Source organism: Bison bison, unplaced genomic scaffold (genome assembly GCF_000754665.1).
Source record: "Bison bison bison isolate TAMUID 2011002044 unplaced genomic scaffold, Bison_UMD1.0 scf7180017864461, whole genome shotgun sequence".
NCBI classification, from domain to species: domain Eukaryota; kingdom Metazoa; phylum Chordata; class Mammalia; order Artiodactyla; family Bovidae; genus Bison; species Bison bison.
In genome coordinates this window covers 1,214,853-1,238,419 of record NW_011495023.1, presented here as the reverse complement: position 1 = coordinate 1,238,419, position 23,567 = coordinate 1,214,853, and the positions used below count along the sequence as shown (strand labels likewise).

The 23,567-nt window shown below is 36.9% G+C and overlaps 1 protein-coding gene across 11 annotated transcripts in view; it reads right to left on the bottom strand.

The window, feature by feature from the left end:
* Nucleotides 1-23,567, bottom strand: part of PARD3 (par-3 family cell polarity regulator) — a 581,703-nt gene that overhangs the window by 216,396 nt on the left and 341,740 nt on the right. For 7 of the 11 annotated variants that reach the window (XM_010859873.1, XM_010859878.1, XM_010859876.1 and 4 more), the window contains exons 11-14: nt 21,417-21,545; nt 19,098-19,136; nt 8,987-9,175; nt 7,475-7,645 (exon numbers count right to left, since the gene is read on the bottom strand). In XM_010859873.1, the coding sequence (XP_010858175.1) occupies nt 7,475-7,645; nt 8,987-9,175; nt 19,098-19,136; nt 21,417-21,545 (528 nt within the window). The remainder of the gene's footprint in view (nt 1-7,474; nt 7,646-8,986; nt 9,176-19,097; nt 19,137-21,416; nt 21,546-23,567) is intronic. The other 4 variants (XM_010859875.1, XM_010859881.1, XM_010859879.1 and 1 more) reach the window with 1 other exon arrangement.

Sequence of the window (23,567 nt, the reverse complement as noted above, 5' to 3'; positions counted from 1 at the left end):
ACACTCTAAGACCTAAAGGCCACTTGTTAGCTCAGGTGTCTTCAACAACACCCTGAGCCTCCGTTTTTTTCTGCTGAAATTAGAAACAAATTCTATTCTCTCATTGTAATCCTAAGTATGAGAGAAAATAAACCATATAGGATAGGGACCTTCCTGGTGGCCCAGTGGTTAAGATTTTGCCTTCCAATGCAGGAGGTGTGGGTTCAATCCCTGGTTGGGGAACTAAGATCCCACGTGCCTCATGGCCAAAAAAAGCCAAAACATAAAACAGAAGTAATACTGTCACAAATTCAATAAAGACTTAAAAACCAAAAAAAAAAAAAAACTATATAGGATATTGACAATACAGAAGTAAAGATTAAGTATTCTAAAGAAGCAGGCAAAGATGCCTATTTCACAAACATACAATCTGCTAGATAAGTGGAGAATATAGGTTGATTCCCATCACTGAGAATTAAAACAGTGAGTGGCATAACAGTTGTGCCTTATAAGTTATGAATTTCATAAAAATAATAGGAAAGAGAAATCTATGCTAGTAAGGCCATGAAACAATAGGGAACAGAACATATAAATACAAATCCTCCCAATGGGGGCTCCAAGGTTAACCACACCTGATGCTTTGGCAAAGGCCTACAGCCAGAGGCAGGGAGGACTTAGGTAGTGGGGGCGGCGTGGAGGCAGGGGCTCCAGCACAGCAAAGCGAACAGTGCACGTTCCAAACACAGAGGAAACCACAACCGTGGCTTCTCCATTGGAACAAATTCTTATTTCTGTTAGAAGCTATCATCTGTTTAATATAAATGAGATATTTAATGAAGTTCCGAATTGTAGACTTATCTCGCCCAGTTTGATAAGCACTGGGGAGATTTAATGCATTGAAGGGTCAACACAATTACAACTGGAGGCACGTCAAACTGCAGGAGAATAATAAACGTGCAGTGCTGGTGAATTAGACTCAATAAGGTTTAAATTGTGAAATGAGGATTTGTTTTATTAGTTTTTTTTTTTTTAATTGCAGATTACAACGACAGCTTTACTGAAAAGAAAATTAAATACTCAAGGTCTCGGATATAAAAAAATAAAAGAATATTTTCTGAAAGGACATGATGCCATAATTCCAAGGGACTCTGGGGAGGCAAAAACAAAAATAAACACAGCAAATACCTGATATCTTTAAAAATAGACATGCATGAGTACTTTTAATGAGCATAATATTAAAGAGACTCAACATGCAAAACCTGCATCCTACACAATAATTTATTTCATCATAAGACAGACAACACATCCTTGAGTTTGTTTAACAAATACATTTAATTGAACTACATAACTGCAATTTTTTAGATGATAAACTCTTTATAAAGCACCTTTATGCGAAACCCCTAAATATCCCGAGAGGCTATTTCAGAATTTTATACAGTCAAATAAAAATTCCATTTAAAGAATTGTACACGCAGGCTTTCCAGAGAAAAACAATAAGATGCCTGTTCATTAGGAAAGTCATACTTGAGCACTTTCCTGGGAAAGCATCTGCACCTCCCCACCTCCCTAACTGTGTCTAATTTGCATCTCAAAAGACAGATTTAAATGAAGACATCAATGGCCTCCTACATAAATATTTAACAGAAGATACAATGCCTTTTAATTTCTTAAAAAAAAAAAAAAAAAACGATTGGAGTACAGAGTTTTGTTTTAAATCTTTTGATGATTCTTTTTGTTGTTGCAAGCAAAGAGTTTAAGAAAGAAGAGTGTATCACATCGGAGGTGGGAGTGGCCACTCCAAGTAAGGTGGTCCTAGAAGAGTGGGTGGCCTTCCTGCAATATGGTTTGCTCCCAGGCAGACCATATATTCTCCTTATATGAAAACCTTATCAAATTAAGCTTAATTTGAAGAGGACGCCAAAATAAAAGGACTGCAATTTTCACTTTGTCTTTTCAGCTGCAAAAAAAATGTTCTTCCATGCAACAGAATTCAGTCCCAAGTAGGAGCAGAAGTTTGGGACCCCATCAACTCCAGTGCTAGGAAAATAGGAACGCCTTTTCACCCATTTAAGAGAATTCAGCTCTAGGCTGCAACAAGATAACCTATACTGGAGATCAGCATGAAGTGATACAGTCTTTTCCCAAAGGAATGTGCAAGTGCACGCCATGGGCCAAGAAATATCCTACACTCTTTGACCAGTCCATTTATTTCATTTTCCAGTTGCTAGCCTCACAAAGTAAGAAGCTAAGTGAATAACAAAGATTCATGCCAATCAATATTTATCAGAACTTCATTTACGAAGGCATAAACATTGGGAATTACTCCATACCTAAAAACGATGGAAATATAGCATTCTCTTAAAAAGATATGTGGCTTTTATAATCAGGAAATAATAAGTGCTATTTAATAACAAAAAGCTGGATACTGTCCAATGAATATGCTTTATATTATACACTTGGCCTACTCTTCCTGGGAAAAGGTGAAAGATTGGTTCCTTTTTAAAAACGAATACAATATCTATAGGGCTTTGTAAAATCTCATGTTGTTGTAAGTGTGCATTAGCAGATCAAATCATGTCTTTCCCATAAAGAGAATGTATCCCACCATCTCAACTATAAACAGTGAAAAGCTGGCACAGATACTGCCCTAATCCCCTTCAGCAAGCCTAAAACTGGGTCCGAGTTAGTAACTGGCACGATCTCATTATCTGATATTTCAGTCTTTATAAGCTTATTCTATTTTATCCCCAATTCCTGGCACAGAGCAGGCACTGGGTGAATAATTGGATGAATAAATTCATTTCTGAGTGAATGACTCAGAGTTTCCTTAAAATGGTTTAGGGATATCATACATATAGGCCATGTGGAAGGACACAGCACAACACCGGAAGTAAAACAAAGTTGATTGAGATGAAAAATCACACACTGTAGAAAGTACTGGTTTGGTCAAAAAGTTTGTTCAGGTTTTCCATACCACTTAAAGGAAAAACCCAAACGAACTTCTTGGACAACTCAATGCTAATATCCAAAGGACAAGTTAACACAAAACAATGGATAAAAAGACGGGGTTTAACTTTGGAAAAGAGTGACCAGAGTTTCAGGGCACAGTTCCGGGTTCTGCTTTTATGAAGAACCATTGCTAATGACCTTCACTCCATGTGGTTGAGAGCAAGGACCAGAGTGTAAAGTAAGCCTGGACGCGGCAGATGCAGAACAGATGGCCTACCTGACTCAGGGTTACTGTCCACACTTCCCAACACAGCCAAAGTATCAACTGCCCAAACAACACACATGCCATCAGACCCTCTCATGTGCCTAAGAGGGATGGACACCTTGCTTCTCAATTTCTTAAATTACTTGCCGGCATTAAGCACATCATTTGACCTCCCTGTGTTTATTTCTTCACACATAAAGAGAATCATAAATGATACCTTAGGCTCCTTTCTATTCTAATATAGCTTTCTAATTCTAAGAGGATTAAACTGAGAGACAGAATTCATTTTAAAGTAGTCCTTGGTCAGTTCAGTGAGTTTTGACAAATTGATAAATCCATGTAACATACACCTCTCTTTGGGTAAAGGGCATTCCCATTTCCTTATTAAATTCCTCCCTATTATTTCCCACTCAATCCCAACTTGCTCAAAAGCAACCAATGATATTTTCATCCTAGTTTTCCCAGTTCTAGATTTTCATATAAATTATGTTAATAATAATATTAGTAACAGTATAAAAAATTAATAATCCCAACTGATATCACCTTATTCATTGCTATGAAAATGCCTGCTGCGATGATTAACAAGAGCTTATTATATCTATAGGCCAATTTGAGAGAACTGATACTTCAATGATACTGAATCTGCTAATCATGTATCACTCCACTAATTTCGATCTAACTTAATTCTTCAGCAATGTTTTATAGAATTATGAGTACAGAGACTACCTGCATTGTTCAATTCATCCCAAAGTATTTTACAGTTTTTGATATATAGAACAGGATCAGCTTGCTTTGTGGGAAGACGGGCTTTACTGCAGTGTAAACAAAACGGGTTGAGGGGAAGATCCTTCAGGGAGCTGCAGCACAGAGCCCTGCCAGGTGACTGGGCAGCTGCAGGGGATGGAGGAGAGTAGGGAGGAGAGATTCCAGAGGAGGAGGTGACAGAGACAAGAAAGGCAACTGAGAGGTCAGGGTCACCCCAGATTCCCAGCTTCAATTGCAGAAACAGTGGAGCTATTTCTTCGGGGAAGGACAAAGGCAGATGAAGACCTCGAGGAGGAACTCTAAGAAGAAAAAGTAGAGGTGCCTCAGAGACACACCAGTACACGTCTCCACTGAAGAGGGGGGTCTGGAACTAGAATAGGTCCCTGAGATGGTAACATGATCACAGGATTCATCACAACGAACACAGTACCCGAACACCAGGGAACAAAGGTCTCCCAGGGAGCGTGTGCAGAAGACACAGCCTAGGAAATGCCCTGAAGAATACTAACCAATAAAGGAATAGGCAGAAGAGAGCAACCTTAGAGGAGACAGAAGGGCCAGACTGAAGTAGGAGAAAAATGGAGAGAATTGACAGGAAAGGATTCAAGAACGAGGCAGTGTTCACAGACTCCTGAGAAGTCAAGAGGAAGAGACTGAGAAACATCTTCTAGAAAACGTCTCGAATGTGCTGTATGGAAACAAAGAACAGAGACGTGCAAGGGAAGATGTACCTAGTGCAACGAGTTGCCAATTTTTTTTTTTTTTTATCTTTGGCCATACCACACAGAATGTGGGGTCTTAGTTCCCCAACCAGGGATCAAACCTGCACCGCCTGCTTTGGAAGCCCCGAATCTTAATCACAGGACTCCCAGGGAATTCCGCAGAGTTGCTAATTTTTAAAGAAAACATATTGAGATAGCACACAGCACTTCCCACATATAAGAGAGGGCAAGGAAAGATGTGACAAAGCACAAAAGATGAGCCTTTTGCAAATTTTCATCTTCTCTAGCTTGAAATTAAGTATGCAAACCCTTGATTTAAAGATGAGTCAGTGAAATAAAGTTCTGTGATACTGTCCAAGGCCGGACTACACAGCTGATGGATAGACCCAGAAGGAGGGAACTTAGCACATTATTCTGGCTTGAGGTTCATGCAGGACAAGACATGCTCTGGTTACATCAATATTTACGGTAACATAATTTACACATACCCTCTCAGTAATTCAGGGAGATGTTTCTCCAAAGGTAATATATAATATAAGTACAACAGCAGCAAAATCATGTCTTAAGACTTATGGGAAGCTGAAATGAGCTCTTCTGTCTTCATATAATTCTTTAGTTAAATCCTGTCAGTACAAAAGGCTTTTCACTGGTATTACAAAGAGAACACAGCACTCGTGATAAGATTTTTTTTTTATCTAATTGCTTTATAAGCTTACTCTATCCTAAGAAATAGTAATAACCAGCAATGTATGAAAGTGATACCATAAAGAATATTGAATATTAAAGTCTATTACTGCCTACTGCCGCTGTTCCCTTACTTATATCATTTTCATTCACATAAATTCATATGCAGAAGTGAATGAGACAAAAAGATATTGCAGGGGGATTTCAATTCCATGCTTCTTATAGGGAGACAGGGGATCAAATCAGTGCCTTTATCAAAATATTTTCAGGCTAGTACAGGTTTGTTTGGGGAACAAGAGGGAATCCCCTGAACCAGATGAAAGCACGTCAAGATTCAGGATGCTGACCTTGGGTGTGTTTCTCACAGTCTAAGTGCCCATATAATGTTTCAATGCTTTTCTCTGAAGGAAAACGTTGAGAAGGCGACAACAATATGATATACTGTCCAGGAGAACATCCAGGGATGGAACCCCCACCAGTTCTTTTTGTTTGTTTTTTATTTGCACTGGGTCTTAGTTGCAGCATGTGGGATCTAGTTCCCTGACCAGGAATCAAACCCAGACCCCCTGCACTGGGAGATTGGCGGCTCAGTCACTGGACCACCAGGGAAGTCCCCCAGTGTTTTTATTCACTGCTATCCCCCAGGATCTAACACATTTTCTCAATGAGCATCAGTCTAATGAATACAGTCTTAGGGAAAATCAAATTCTTTCATTTTTTAAAAAGACCTAATAAAGAACAATGTGTCTTGTGAACTAACTGTGGAGATAGCTCTTTACAGGACTTAACGTTTAAAATATCAGTGAATGATTTGGAAACCAATAAAAATAACCATTCAAGAAAATCAATCCAGTAGCCTAGTCCGAGGGACTAGAATTTATATTTAAGAATGCAAATGTTTTACTTTCACAGTTTTTCACTATGAAGTTTCTAGTTAAGGTGACACTCTTCTCTTGCTGTCATGGAAATTAACTTGTTAATTAACATTAAGTCATTCTTCATTTGGAAAATAAAAATGTAAAAGTAAGTCTATGGTCAATAATTTTTCAAAATTTGGTCACCTCTCCACTAACTACCCCCTGAGCTCAAAGGTATGTTGCAAAATCCACTTGTATTAACCAATTGGATGAGCCATCATCATGACCTGAAAAGTTTTCTTTATATATTAAACACAGATTTTAAAATTAAGAAAAACACCTAAGCAGGTTAGGTATACTTTCCAGTTTGTGTGATTTGCTAAACATTTTCTCTTAGTTGATTTAAAAGTATGGGGAGTTGAACATAGAGAAAAACAACAAACAATACTTTCAGCAAGCAGGTCCCACCTCTTTCCTATAGATGGCACATACTTTATAAAATGTCTTAAAAAAATTGTGTTTTTTTTTTTTCCAGGTTCTAATATTCATTAACAAATCTATATTTAATTCCCTTTAAATTTTCAAATGCTCTGCTATTGAAACGTAAGTAGTATGTTTCTAATTGGTATGTTTTTGCTATCTGGGAAAACAAAAGCTCACGTTCTTCGAGAAAGAAAACCTTCCCACTCACAGCTGGTTAGACACAGCACAGGTGCAGAACCCACCATGGTTTCATGCAGCAGATATCACTGAACAGCAGGTTCTCCAGAGAAAAATGCCCAGCCCTACAGTAAAGGACGAAGCAGGCTAGGCGTGGGAAGGGAGGCTTCCACTTCTGACCACGTCACAAGAGAAACGGGCTCTCCCCCTTGAGGGACTTTGCAAGAGGCACCCAGTCTAGATAAGCAATCGCTGCTTCGGTGTTTCTCCCTCCTGGTTCAACACTGATGAACAGAAGAGAACGGGACTCTGAGCAGGAATGTGTGGCACCCAGCTAAACAAAGGTGCCTTCCAGATCCCGGCATTAACTCTTGAGGTGGCAACAGAAATATTACTGCATGCTCAGGAATATTTTGAGCACAGAATTAAGAAAATAAATCACAATCTAATGACAATGAAATAAACTCTAGCCACCAGAGATAACTGAGAATCTTCTGCGGTAAAGCCCAGGGACCTGTAATCCTTCGTCCAATGTTAGGAGAGAACTTGGTACTAGGGCCATTTCAGATGCCTTTTGTCTTTCTCATCTTTACCTCAGTGCATTTGCTTATTCTCCTCGCCACAATGAGCTGGATCATTCCTCGCTTGTTCCCTTCAGTGGACATGGACCTCCGGAGGGTTTCCATGGCATCCTGGTTTGTCTTGCCCAACAGGGATTCTCCATTCACTGCTATCAGTTGATCATTCACCCGAAGCCTCCCATCCTGGGAAGGAAGCAGGTAAAAATAAGTGCCATTAAATAGTTTGTGATAAAAGAAGCTGCTTTCCCCTTCGTTAGAAAAATAAAATGAAAACAAAGCAAAAAAAAAAAAAAGGGGGGGGGCTTTAATACTAATGGATTATGCCCAATTGAACACTAGCATAATAATGTGTAAGCAGCCCTTGCAGCCTGTGTCTACTTCAATCATTTACACATTTGTAAATCAAGTCATTATCATAATCTGTTTACCAAAATAGCATACTAATTCAAAGGACACAAAGTGATTACTTTCCTGCTTCCACAGACACCCAGAGAGGTTATTTACAACCCAAGACGTGCAAAAGCTCCAGGCTATTAGACAATTGCAGAGAAGAGCAGCACCCCCTCAACAGACAGCCAGGACATTTTCTCTCCTCTGGGAAACAGAAGTGACCCACGAGAGGGGAGGGGAAAGAAGAGGGAGGGATTAACCTTTCCTGTCAGGCAGGTCTGTGCCAGAACCTGAGCTAAGTCTCTGCAAAGATAATCTTCATTTCACTAGCATGAACCTGGGCTGTGAACTCAGAGATCAAAAATGAGGAGCTGAAGATAAGACTTGCATCCCCAAATGGAACATCACTGAGATTTCAGCAGTTGTTTGATCCTGTTTGGGTTATTAGGCAAAAAGCCAGAAAACATTTAAGTGTTACAGGGGATCAGAAATATGCCATCCCAAAACACACCACTTTGGCATAGGGATTATTCTCAGCGGAAGGCAAGTGAGAAATGTCAGACACAGAGAGAGGGCTCTGTCCTCCGTGCCTCTGGCTGAACGCAGGGGAGAAGGTCCTCCTTGTGAAGGTGCCAGTTCTCTTCTCTCTAACCTGGAAGTGGAGAACGACCCTCACACCAGAGACAGAGACTTACTGAGATGAGTCTTCAGAAACAAACCTTATAAAAGGAGACTTTTCTTCCATGGGTTCCCTTCAGAGGTTTACCATCCCACAACTGACTGCCCCTGGAAGCCCAAACCGTCTTTCTTCGTCTAATCCCTACTCTACAACTTATCACCATTTGCTAAAATGGTATACAAGCTTCTAAATCTAACTGCTTCCCTAGGTTTTCACTTCTTCCTGGGGAGTCCCCATACACATAAAATTGGAAATTTTACCATCAGTAAAATTTGTAAACTTTTTCTCCTATTAATCTGTTTTTTGTCGGTTTACTTCACAGGCCACAGAAATGAACATACATAGGGAAGAGGAATGATTTCACCCCAACCACTTAAATGTTTCCAAGGAATAGGGCTATAAATTAAACATTTTTGTGAGTGTGCACACGCTTGATAAGACTGACATTGGCTTACTTTCGATGCTGCTCCTCCATTAATAATGGACTTGACGAAGATTCCCAAATCTGCGTGGTTCTCTTTCGACCGGTTACCTTTGACACTGACGCCAAGACCAGCAGATCCTGAATCATTCAGCGGAACTTCAAACGTCAGAAATTCCCGGGTGCCATCAGGTGTGAGAACAGTATCCTCATCTTCTGCTTTCTAACAGGAAACAAAATCGCACAGTTATATTCCAATGTTTCTGTTATTTTGAAGGACTGCTAATGAGCAGTTCTTTAATCATAACAGGCACAGTATTTCCATGGAAGTTCCACAACAGGATCCATGATAACAGCACATACTGCATCCCCTCCAGATGATTCCTGGAGCCAGCTGCTAATATTTTTATGTGACTCTTGTTTCAATACTGAAACAAACCTAAACCAGATTCTGAGAAATATAGGAGAAAAAATGTATCAGAAGGACTAAAGACATGTAGACTCCTAGAGTTTTGGTTTGTTTTTCTTTTTTGTGGGGGGTTTTCATCTGTTTATATATCCTAAACCACAGGAGAAAAACAGAAACAGCAGGAAATCAAAATAAATATAATTCATTTGTCCCTTTGTTTTTCACTAGAAATTTTCAATGTTATTAATAGCGTAATGTTCATTAAGGGTGTATCATCTTATTCTCAAACAACAAATCCTGATAATACAAAGCCAGCAGAAAAAGGGGCTCATTTTCAGAGAGTTGCTAGAGAGTTTTAACCTTCAACACTTGTGAGACAAAGTAGAGATACACAACTTTAGAACAAAATTTTTTTCCACAGTACTGTATGATACATACTGCAGCTGGTGGATATTATTCAAGAAATATTATTTAATTAAGAGTTGTATATGCCAATCTTGATTTTGTAATAGTAGACATCAAGTGCATAAGAAGATTGCTGCAGAACCCAACACATTTGAGATGCACAAACTTTGCCCAGCTCCTCCCTAAAAGCAAGGAGCAAGTGAATGTCTCAGGTATACCTGATGAAAGGCAGTGTGATGACACAGAAGTATTTGGACACTGGAAGAGGACCTTGGTAGTGTTCCCAACTGTACGCTGGCCATCTAGACATGTGGCACAAGTTCTTTGAATCACAACTAAATGCCTCATCTAAGCTTACAAAGTTTTCCTCCTTCTCTTTTCGGACTTTCGGAATATTTTTCCTGCATCCACCTAGTCATTCAGACTGAGATTATCAAAATACGCTTGAAGAATGGTTAAACATCTAATGGTACTTAATGAGGCTGGATTATAAGGCATGCTTAAAGATTGCACTTTTAAGAACTGTTCAATTACACATGTGTAAGCCTACTGCAGAGCAATGGAACTGTGGGCAGACTTCAGCTTTTTTCTTTGCACCTCAACAAATTTTTAAAAATTTTCTAATAATTATCAAAATTAACATAATAATATAAAATAATTGTTAAAAGGCCTTTGGGAAGTTAACGTGCAATCTGAGATATCTCAATCAGATGAAATAATTTTTGGACATACAGAGTTTATCAGTAAGAGTCTTTTTTTAGATTATCATAATACAAGAGGTACATTATCCAAATCCACAATAATGTGATTTATTTGTTGTTTCTAACTTACTAATATTCAATGCTAACACTCACTGTGCCATCTGAAAAGATAGCCTCAAAGTTATCAGGACAAGGTGTGTTTAAAAAAAAAAAACTCTAATATGTTAAAAATATGAAAATTATATACTAAAGAATATTTTTAAAAGAACTTGAAAACATACAGAGGGATAGTATGTTAACTATAAAAAGTACCCAAATCAAAATAAATCCTATACCTGTGCATTATAAAAGCCTTCTTACATTTAAAATATTCCAAGAGAATAATTATAGCTCAAATAAAAATCAATGGATTGGGGAAAAATAAACATTAAATATTCTATTAAAATACTGACATCTTAGTTACTATGCAAAAGTATCTTTATATATTTGTTTTGCTCTATAAATTTTATTTTCATCCATATGGTTCAAAACAATTGGAGAGCATAAATAAAAACCTTGCATGAATGAACATAGCTACCTCAATATAAAATGTTTCTGATGTTTGAAATACAAAATAGTTTCAGAACACAATACAGCCCTTCTAGTTTAAATTCAGAGGAAACTGAAAGATAAAATTCACTTTGTGACTCAGAACCAGTACTTATATTCCTGGGAAAACTGCATTTGAAAAGACACAGAAACCAAAGACAGTCCCTTACAAGGGCACTTTTAAGTCTGATCATTCAGTACATTTATTTGCCCCAAATCTGGAAGGTTCTTAATTGTCACTTACTGATTTGTAGCTTCAGTTTGATTTTTTAATGTTTACTTACATTGACATTTCCATAATGTTCTACTAAGACTTAAAATTTTCATTTTTCTTCTACTCGAAAAATCAAGATAAGGAGCTGACTGAATACGTGAACAGAAATTTTAATGAAGTTCAAATCATTTCCTGACATGTTGCCCTGCTCCGAACCTGTTTTAAAGGAGACTGTATTCTCCATGGAAAAGTTTCATTTCTTATGAAAACTGCAGGATGGGAGTAATACTCTTTCTCAGCTTTCTTATCGAGTCTTAAGTCATTATTGTCATTAAAACATTTAAGTGAGAGACTGTACTTTTCATTTGATATTGTATTATTAATCCATTTCACTCCTGACATGAGTGAAATTAACACCAGTTTTTACAACTTAATTCTCCAGCAGCAAAATGTTTTTAAAAAATTTGCTCTTCAAAAACTATTTCAAAGTCTACTTTATAGAGAATTTTTCCAAAAATCTTACTAGTATGGGGATCTCTTCATTCTGATACAAGGAGAAGCTAATTTTCTATCATCTTCAACTGTTACTCCATCCAGATTCCGTACTGTATCAACTGTTTCTTGAGTCAAGATTTTTTGTAAAGAAACACAATAAATACTTTGTTTCCCTTTAATTTGCCCCTTAAGCCATTTGGACATGAATGTCACTCAAATACACATCATGTCCCTCATATGCACACGTGATTTTTTTTTCTGTCAATACAATCTGGCATGTTTTCCCTTAGCCATTACTCTATAGGCATTTTTGCCTTCTAATGCCCAGAAAAAAAAAAAAAAGAGCATTTTTGCTAAGCATATTAGAAACAGAAAACTTAATGCATAGGCAGTATGAAGGCTATTTATTTTCCCAATAATCCTCAGGATGGCAGAAAAGATGCACACGTATGTGCAGCGAGACAGAAAAATAGCCACAAGTGATCTGCACTAAAGCCTAGTTTTCCTTTCTGCCCCAAACAACAGTCCCAATAGCCGAGGGGACACAGGTGGCCCACAGGCCACTCTGAGCCTGCAGTTAATCTGCAAACTTGGTAGCAAAAAGTAGAAGTTGATTATATTATGTGGCCAAAACATGGTCATTGGGCAGGGATTAGCGCTAGGATGGGCAAGACAGGGCTGAAAATTTTATGATGGATCTTACAAAATAAGTACGGCATCATATTCTCATGCCTAACTTGAGTTTTCATACAAGTTAAAGACAGAATACACTAACTCAACATCTAGAGTTTAAATGATATGCAAGTGTAGCAGACAAATAATAATAACCATTTACAGTTTTAATCAAGAGCAGGATTTTTTAAAGTAAGAGATGGTAGGAAAGGAAAGTGAAGTCGCTCAGTCGTGTCCGACTCTTTGCGACCCCATGGACTGTAGTCTACCAGGCTCCTCTGTCCATGGGATTTTCCAGGCAATAGTACTGGAGAGGATCGCCATTTCCTTCTCCAGGGGATCTTCCCAACCCAGGGATCGAACCCAGGTCTCCCGCATTGTAGACAGACGCTTTACTGTCTGAGCCACCAGGGAAGTCCAAGAGATGGTACTGTGTTTATATTTTAGGCATAAAGGAATAACCCTACAGTTTAAGCTATAGATTTTATTTTATCCCATATGCAAGATGAATGTCTATGTATGATATTTGTGCTGATATTTTAAGGTTAATTACTCTTATTAGCAAAGTTAAAATGTCACATCTGGTTTTATGTGCTCTTTTCTGATTCAAACAGTAGATCTAAAATAAATAATATTTAAAAAATTGTTAATGTTTTGCTTGATGCTACAAATACTGAGGAGGGGAAAAAAAAAAGGTTTTGTACCATTGTTAATCTGTAATGTGAAGCCAGAAAAATCATTTCTCAAAGAAACCCCACAAACCCAAATTGAGGGACATTCTCAAAGTAATCTGCTCTTCAAAAATGAAAACCAAAGATAAACTGAAGAAACGCTCTGGATTAAGAAGGACTAAAGAGACATGACAACGAGACGCCAGGCTGACTGTACAGTGGAAACTGGACCAGAATGCGACGCATGTGTATTCATTCGTTTGTTCACGTCTGCACACCAAGAGGGCCACTAACTGAGACAGCAGGTAATCCAACACTGGTAAGTCGATGTTGGCTTCATGGCTTTGATGACTATAACCTGGTTACATGCAAAATGTCATTCTTTAGGATACACACACTGAAAGGTTTACAGGTGAAGGGGAATTATGTCTACAATTTATCTCAACTCTGAAAAAAATTATACAGTGGAAAGGAAAGATGGAGATATTAGAGGGAGGGAGAGGGAAGAATGGAAGAAAATTACATATCAAATGTGGTTAAATATTAACAAAAAGACAAATATACTGGAGCTCCTCAGACTATTCTCGAAACTTTTCTGAAAGAATGATGTTTTAGGATAAAAATTACACATAGCAATTAATCCAGAATAGTATTGCTATATCTAAAACAGTCCTTATTTTTAAAACAAACATTACTACCAATATAATCTTTAAAATGACATGAGCTCAATAGCAAAAAAAAAAAAAAAATAGAATAAATTTTAAAGATAATTTTTATCACTCTACCATTAAAGGACGACAATAAAAAATAACTAAATTTCCCAAGGGAAAATACACCAAACATTAGGAAAACTTTAACTTACTTTAGTAAAAGTAGGGAATTTCAAATGAATCCCCTAAACATGGATACAGATTAATTATACAAAATCATTACTATTTTTATAAGATCATGAAAATATTATTCTATCCCAATCTTGGAATAAGATTGTTTTAAAGTAAGTTTGAATCATTTGAATTGAAAAGTATTTCACTGAATCATAACTTTAAGCTTGAGTACTTAAAGCACTAGAAATAGCACATATTTTATAAAATTCTTGGTGATAATAGCAACATTTGATGGTCAAAGCCAAACTATTGTGATTACTTTAACATATGATTAGGTTAACATATGATTAGGTTAACATATGATTAGGTTAACATGTGATTAATGTGTGATAGTAGAAATCTTCAACAAAAACTCAAACTAGAGAATTTTGTATTCTTCCATCAGTGTTAGCCAGGAGAGCCCATGTTTGAGGATCAGAAATGTGTGATGATCAGAAATGTTTGAGGAACAGTTTATCCCAAAGAATTTATAAAAGGCTTTGAATGAAGAAGTACCAACCCATAATTCAACCCCCCATTAGGCTCACTATGTGCTTTGTCTGACTTTGGGCTGTTTTTTCCCCAGCTTTTTGAGATATATTTGACATATAATACTGTGTGAGTCTAGGACGTACAAAGTGTTCATTTGGTACATTTAGATATTGCAAAACCATCAACACCATCGTTTAGCTAACACACCTCCATCACCTCACAAAACTACATTTTTTTGTGGTGAGAACATTTAAGATCTACTGTCTTAGCAATTTTTGAGTATACAACACAGTATTATTAGCTATAATCATCATGCTCTACATTAGACCTCCAGAATTCACTCATCCTATACCTAGTAGAAGTTTATACTCCTTGACCAGTGTCTCCTCTCCCTCACGCTCCTGATACTCCAGTCCACCATTCTTATCTCTGTCAGTGTGCAGGTCTTTCATCTCCTTGGTTAAACTTATTCCTAAGTGTTTTTTGGGTTTTTTTTGATCCTATTATAAATGGGATTGTTTTCTTACTTTACAGTGGGGTCAACATGGTAGGCTCTACCTGATCTACCACAACCATTACATTAATAAGCCTATGACCAGACTTACTGATGAGCTCATTAATTTTCCAGATCAAGATTATAACCTATCAGTTAGCTTATCCCCAAATTTCCTCAGTGTATCCTTGCAGCTTCTACAGGGAGATTCCCCTGGCTCTGCAAGGGATCCCAAGTGGAGATTCCATGCATGTTAAATTTTTGACCTTTAAGCATGTTTCATATCTTATCCATATGCTCTAGCATCATCTCTAAAAACTATTATTTTCTAAAGCCCTACTTATACCCAGTAGCTCTGAATTTGTTTTACATACAGTGATATTCTTACATGGATCTTAGGAAGAGTTCTTGGGGGCCTTCCTAAGCAGTTTTGCACTGTCCTTTAAGCCCAAGGAAGAAACTGGCACTTTGGTAAGTTAAGGCCTGATAGCCTGTAGGTAAATTCACTACATCATTGTGATGCTTAATTTTGTGTCCACTTGGAAGGTGTTTTGGGATAAGATTAACATTTAAATTTGTGAATCTGAATAAAACAGATTACCCTCCATATCATCCAATCAGTTAAAGAAGAACAGTAAGACAGGCCTGCCTGAGCAAGGGGAATTCTCAAGTAGACTGTCTTTGAACTTCATCTGCGCTGTGGACTCTCCTAGGTCTCTGTCTGCTGGCCCACACTGCAGACTTAGACTTCCCAGCCTTCATAATCACACAAACCAATATCTTTTAACGAGTCTCTCTATAACTATCTACATATCCCATTGGTCCCATTTCTCTGGAGAACCCTGGCTAATACATACATGTATTATCTTGTCCAATCTGGATGAGCACAAAAATAAACTATCAAGTGAATAAACTTTCCAAAGGCAAAGAGTTTGTTCAAGTCATGCAATAAGTGACCTTGAGCCTATGCTAAATAATTCAGCTTTTTGTCCAATTTTGAATGGATAACCTAAAACTCAGTAGGGTCTAGCTACCCACTCTGGCTAATTAAAACAAAATTTAGAAGATGTACAAGAAATCCAAGTCTCAGATATTTAAAAGGTCTATCAGCCATTGATACAGCTTGGCTCATCTACCTAAATGACCTTTTTTACAATTTCTAAGACTTAATCAGTTCTGAGAGTCATTATGATCAACTAATTGGGTTTTAGGGCATTCCATTCTCACGGTGCTTACAATCTGAAAGTTTAACGAATATAATGTCAGAGAACTTCACTACGAGAATGAATTTAAGACTTGCCACCAAAAGGCAGAGAGAGACCCTGAAAGCCAATTTTTAAACTGTAATTTTAAAATACAACCTCTAACAGCCCAAAATGATTTTGCCTATCAAAAGTAGAAAAAGAGACCCAGGTGTGAGATGACCAAAGAACAATAAACTGAAAAGAAAACATTTAGACAAAAGAAAAAAAGAAACTTTACTTTTTTTTACCTAGCTTGGGTAGGTAAACCCAACCCTCATCAGAAACAATTTCCATTTGCTATCTCAAGTCAGATTCACATACACACATACCATCTCTTTTGTTCAGGTGCCTGAATTGGCATTTGCTCTGGCATGCTATCAGAGAAGGCAATGGCACCCCACTCCAGAACTCTTGCCTGGAGAGTCCAATGGACGGAGGAGCCTGGTGGGCTGCAGTCCATGGGGTCGCTGAGAGTCAGACATGACTGAGAGACTTCACTTTCACTTTTCACTTTTATGCATTGGAGAAGGAAATGGCAACTCACTCCAGTGTTCTTGCCTGGAGAATCCCAGGGACAGGGGAGCCTGGTGGGCTGCCTTCTATGGGGTCGCACAAAGTCAGACATGACTGAAGCAATGCAGCAGCGGCAGCAGCAGCCTGGTATGCTATCATGACCACAAAAGGTTTGGGGTGAAGCACAGAATAGAAGGCACCTGGACATTCCCAATGGAATACCACCTTTAAAGCCAAAGCTGCTTCTTCCCAGTGGTGATCTAAAACTTCAGAGCTAGTCCTCAATTTCCTCACCAGGACGGATTACATGTTCCAAAAGAACACGCTTATCTTATGGCATCATTCTCCATCTCAGATCATCTTAGGCATTAACAGATATAGTTTACTTGTGACGCCATTCACTTTTCCAAAAAGTTCTATGATATTAAGGTTCCAAACACCAAACAGTGGTTCTTCACCCAAGGAACACAGTGCAAAATACTTCCTGCTTTTAGTATCTACCTTGCAACTCTTTCATGGTGCGGTTATTGCTATACAAGTTTTTTACTACATATAAACAAACCCATCAATCTGCTCTCTTAGGACATTTTGACTTTGTCATGCCAGGACAACCATTCACTAGCCAAATTTAACAGAGAAATCTTTCACATATTTCCTCAATACTTTTTGGTATGTTTTTAGATTTAATTTCATAATCAATTGAGATTTATTTTTTATGGTGAATAAAAATGAATCTAAATTTTTAAAATCAATGGCCAATTGTTCTAAATACTAAATAAACCACTCTTTACCACTATTTTGAAATGCCTCCTTTAACAAACATGTGCACACATGTAAACACTGGGACCGCTTCCATCATCAATGTGTTTAAATTATCTACTTGTCTGTTCCTACAACAACATCATGCTATTTCAATGCTTAGCTTTATAATACATTTTGCTAGCATTGTTGTTTGTTAAAATAGGAAATAAAAAAGACATTCTTAAGGCCCACTTGATTCTTTAGAATTAATCTGTCTGATTTTGCCTCAACCTACCCCACCCATATCCACACACACACACACACACACACACACCCCCCATTGTGATTTTGATTAACTATCACAGACCTATTGATTTAATGGATAAAAAATGGAGGCTGTGAATTTCCTACAACCTATACTTATAAACATGTGATATTCTCCAGGTTGTTTCCTGACCTTTCTCTGAGGTCTGATTATACATCCATTTTTTGTAACAATGGAATATTTCAAATGATATTTTGCTTGTTTATTAGGTTCAAAGCTGTCTGGCTATGAATGTGTCAATGAAAATTAAATTCTGTTATACTATATTTTAATAGTGTTCATTATGTCATTCAGATTCATAATATTCATGTTAGACATATTATTTGTCTAACATGCCAAATTTGGAAAAATATGTACTAGCATCACCCACTGTAGATATGGTTTTGCAAATTTTCATTTTCTTCACAAGGGTTTGAGAATGACATGTTTTTGTGCTGTGATGTTTAATGTATAAAATATCCTGTCTGTTAGATTTTCTACTGGATAATATCATGTGTCAATATAAAATACTCTCTCTTTTTTTCCCCATGTAGTGCATCCACATACACAAAAACATAAGCTTAGAAACTAATATGGCAATTCTTTCTCCTTCATTATGTTAGTACTGTCTGCTTATTCTTTTATTTTCAGCCTATATTAAGATTTGTCTTCTAAACACCTATTTTTGCATTTTAATCAAAGCTGTGAAAACTTACTTCTGTTAGGAGAATTTTTAGTCCCATATAAAATGTCATAATAACTGATAATAAATTTAAAAATTATTAAATATGTTATTATGACAATATGTTTAGTCTAACTGCTGACATATTTTAGTTTTCCTATTTATGACACATTTTTATGCCTTATAGTCCTCCCTATTTTTTTTGAATTGAGTTTTCTTTTTCTTTTTTTCATTTTTGTAGCCAGTTGTAATATAGCACTTCACAACTCATAAAATACTTTACATATATATATGTATGTATGTGTCATATATATATGTGTGTGTGTGTGTGTCTTATATGTGTGTGAGTGTGTGTGGGTGTGTGTATATGAAATTACGAAGCTCAAGAATTTTAGTCCCTCTTATTACGCAGGTAAATAGGAGAGTCTTTAACGTCCATTTTTTAGCCCTGTCTGATCAAAAATAATCATGAAATATTCTTCATTTGGGGTAGTAGCAATAAGTCACTTAAAGCAAGACCAGTTTAAGATTTAATGAATCTATGTAGGATCTATTATGAGCCAGGAAAAGAGAGGACAAGTAACTTCATAATTAGTAAGAAGTTAGTTTGATTTATCTTTCCAACATCTCTGCATCCTGCAAAAGACGAAGCTCTTACCGTTTCTTTTGGAATCTGCATCTGGCTTGGCTCTGCATTCTAGAAGAATTGAAGAAAAACATAAATACAGACTGACCAAAGCCATCTTCAACACACAGGGAGACACAGCTTTACTTTCAAGGAAAAATTGTTTTTTCTTAAAATCAACAAAATTTATAGGTGATCAAATTATGGTTGATATATTACTCTGTCTTGCAAAGTTTCATTGATATGGTTATGTTATTATCTTGTGTGTGTGTGTGTGTGTGTGTGTGTGTGTGTGCTGTTGGGGGTGGTTCTTTTAAAATTTTTCTCTAGATGTAAATTTTTAGTTGCTCATTTGGAGTACATCATGAATTTATTACTGGGAGGAAAACAAATCCTACAAAACTGCTTCTCTCTTCCTGGCACTGTTTCTCATTTTGTTTTCTAATTTTCCTAACTAAGTCTAAATTATAAAGTATATTGTAATTTGATAGCTAGGCCAGATAATAACAGTCTGAACCACAGTCTGAACCGCAAGCATTATACTTTATAATATTACACAGGTTATAAATGTGATATGGTTTTCATGTACTATAGAGTTGCTTTAATTAATATAGTTATATGGTTGACTTACTAAAAAGGTACCTATTGATAAATTTTGCTTTAGACATAGAATTTAAATACAAACACCCCAAAGAAAGGAAAAGCGTTCCGTTAACTGGATTGAAAGATCATTTTAAACACCACCCCCCACATTTAAGTTTTCAGAATTTTCTTTTTTTAAATCTTGTATAGCAGCTGCAATGTGAATAATAAACTGACGGCCTACTGGCTCACTCCTTAATGAAAAGCTCACAAGCAATAAATTAAATAACCAAGAAAAAAAAAAAAGAAGGCAGCAGAAGGGGAAAACAGAAGCCTGGAAGATCAAACTTGGGCCAGGAGAACCTGATTAACCTTAAGCTGGTCTATGCTGGCAGGAACTCAGAAAAGGCTGTAGGAGCAGCAGTTAAGCTTTGGCAACCTAATAATGCCAACTATCACCCAGGCTCAGACACACTGAGGAAGGGCTAAAGCTTCACTGCATAGAAAGTTCAGTCTTTTTTTTTTTTTTAAGTGCTCATTTACAATTTAATAGAGACAACTCCAGATTTAGGATCAGGTGGCATTTTAAGCACAAAATTGGATAACAGTGGGGGGAAATGGAAAACTGAATTTAAATTGAGAAATAATGCATTAAACATTTTTAAACAGAAATAAAGAAGCTTTTGTCATTTCTTAAAATCTATTTAAAACACAAGTGTTCAGTTTTCAGCCCTATCACAATCTGAAATTGTGTGTCACCAAGGGATGAGATATTTCCATGACTAAAAGGTATTTGTTATATAATAAAGGGGAATTTTTACTAACCATGACACATCTGTATTTGAAGGATTAGCCTAAGAGAATTAGGGTAATCAGAAGAATTTTGAAACTGCATCCCTAAAACCTACCCACTCTAGTATATATGGATTAATTATTGTTTAAAGCTAAAAGCTATCTGAAAGACAGGTTAAATGCCCTAAAATGACCCAACTAGAATATCTTTTGAAATATATCAAATACCACTTGTTTTTGAAGTAAATTGATTTTCCTACTACATCAAAACAAAAAAATTAAGGTGATTACTTATATTACCAAGAACCATGTCAATTTAATATACATATTTCACTCACATCAATACTGCACAAATACCAGTATCTAATATTTAGATACATTGACATATGTATAAAAAGTGAAATAAATAGTTTGCAAACAAACCCCTTTTCTTTTATGTCATCCCAAATAATGTCTATATTAGGAATTAATGCCCCCAGGGCTTCCTGCATCTCAGGTCTTTTTACTTTCAGTAAGACTATTTAATGAAGGCCCTCTTTTTCATACAACAGTAAGCAAGCATGTTTATTTGGCTTAGCTACATGTACCATGAAAACTTGAAATATGAAAATTTGTCATATGTAGTGGAGAATATGGCAAGCTTTCAATAACAGCCTTTGAAGTGACAGTTATGGAATAATCGACATCTCTGTATTCAATCAGTTCATCTAAAAGTGTTCAGTAATAAACATTTGCTGTCCTAGAAAATATTCCTGCAATTTGATTTTCAAATATTCTTGCATGCAACATTGTGGATATTTATTTCCAAAACGGAGGAAATGTGAGTAAAGAATGCTTATATTATGTTAAGGCTGAAAGATATATAAAATGTAGAAATGGCTTGGAAAATGTTTTAATAAACATTGGCTAGCAGGTAGCTAGCCCAGATCCCTGACTCATGTGTGTCGGAAACCATTCATCTGCTCTGAAGTTACACACCAGTTCCCTCGGGTGGAAGGCATCTTCTTGGCGAAAGACCAGAAGGCTCACAGTCCCTTCCATCTTGGTGCTTCTCAACAAGGAAACAACTTCCTCCTGGGATTTGCCTGCTAGATCGACTCCATTAACCTAAAACAAACAAAAAGTTTTCAGCAGTGATACCACGCAAACAGATTAACAGGAGACGAGACACATTCTAGAACTGACCATGTCTGCCATGGAACAAGACTCATTGCATGGTATATTCTGCCCTGATCTGGTAATCACCAGGCTGCTGGGGCTAATAATGAAAGGCATACCAGTTATCTTTAAGCAAAGCAGGAAACAGTCAATCTTTCAGATCTCATCAATAAATCAAAAGCATAGCCACTAGCACATTAACAAGTAACCAGAGATACAAATATATCTACAATGCCACATTGGCACAAAACCTTCTATTTTTGAATTGAGATTCTGTGATGCCCTATTCATCACAGATTTTCTTATATCAAAATTAAAAAGTGCCGCCCTTACAAGGGTAGTGCTGCTACTGCTGCTGCTGCTAAGTCGCTTCAGTCGTGTCCAACTCTGTGCGACCCCATAGACGGCAGCCCACCAGACTTCCCCGCCCCTGGGACTCTCCAGGCAAGAAAAACACACTAAAAATATTTTGGTAAAAGCATCTTAGCTTTCATTGAAATGTTATTGAAAATTATGACAATAACTTTTTATCACTAAATAGCAAACACAGAAGAATCTCTACAAAATAAAAAGAGGGCAAGCAGTATTTCATCTCAAGATTTTTCAATGTTTTAAGAGAATTCTACCAGGAAAAAAAAAAGACAGAGATAGATTTTAAACAACCACATCCTGGGGAATCTCATCACTGTTGTAGAAAGTATAATAACATTATCAGCAACAGGACATAGCTAACAGAAACGACAATGGAAATTTCTTTTAAAAAGTATCCAATACTACTCTCTTCAGACAGAAATAACATTGAGTTAAGGCAATTAAGTGTATCACTTAAATAGTAACATCAAAACTTTCCTGTAGTTAAAATATGTTTTGGAACCTTTCAGTAGTAACAGGTTTAAAGAAAGCAAAAATTTTCTAGATCATTTTTAAAAAATTAATCACATGATACTTGTTTTAAATGTACAGGCTTGAAAATATCCTACTCAAAAAAAAAAAAAAAAGAAAATATCCTACTCAGAAAACTTTTTTGCCCGTGGAACTGTTGGTATTCTGTAGATATAACTATGGATACTATAAAGTTAGGGTAAAATATGCCTTGACAGCTAGAGAAAAGAAAGCCTAATTCTGAAGAGTTACAGGTCGCAGGCCCTTCCATTCCATAAAAGGTAGAGCAAAAGCCTCTGTAATGTGTCACCAAGTAAAGCGAGTACATGATGAAAGGGAGACACAAAAATAAAGTGATTACTTTCTGCGAGGAAGAAGGCGGCAGGGGCGGGGGGTGTGCAAGGAGAGGCAGGGAAAAGGACAGGGAGACAGACTGGTTTTTTTATTAGGGGCAAAAAATAACTAGGCTCATGTCCCAGATGAGACACTTTCTAAATGAAACAAGCTACGGCTACAAATGGGGACTAATACCCACCCTCACTCATAGCCTGAGGACAAGGGGCTCTTTCAGCAAACAATATCAGAAACACAATTTGTACTCAAACCTTTCTTTTCATTGGGCTTCTATCTGTATCCCTTTAAAACGTGGTGTCATGCTAACAGACAAAGAGGAAAGAGGAAGATTGAAGGAATCTAGGCCTGAAGTGTATATGCGGGAAAAAATCTGGAAGCTATTCCTTGGTTTCATTACTTTTCAAAAAATCTTTAGGAGGACAGCTAGAGCTGGAGAGATTCAAGCTACATATGAGACTACAAGTTAAGAAAAAAGGATAACATCATAAACATTTACCTTAACATTAGTATATTTTTTAAAGTATAGTTGATTTATAATGTTGCATTAATTTCTGATGGACAGCAAAGTGAGTTAGTTATACACATACATATACACTCTTTTTTAAAATAACCTTTTCCAACTCCATGCTCCCCATGCAGAAGGCACAGGTTCAATCCCTGGTTGGGGAACTAAGATCCTACATGTGCACAGCACAGCCAAAAAGAGAAATTACTCTTTTCCAAAGAGGGCATATA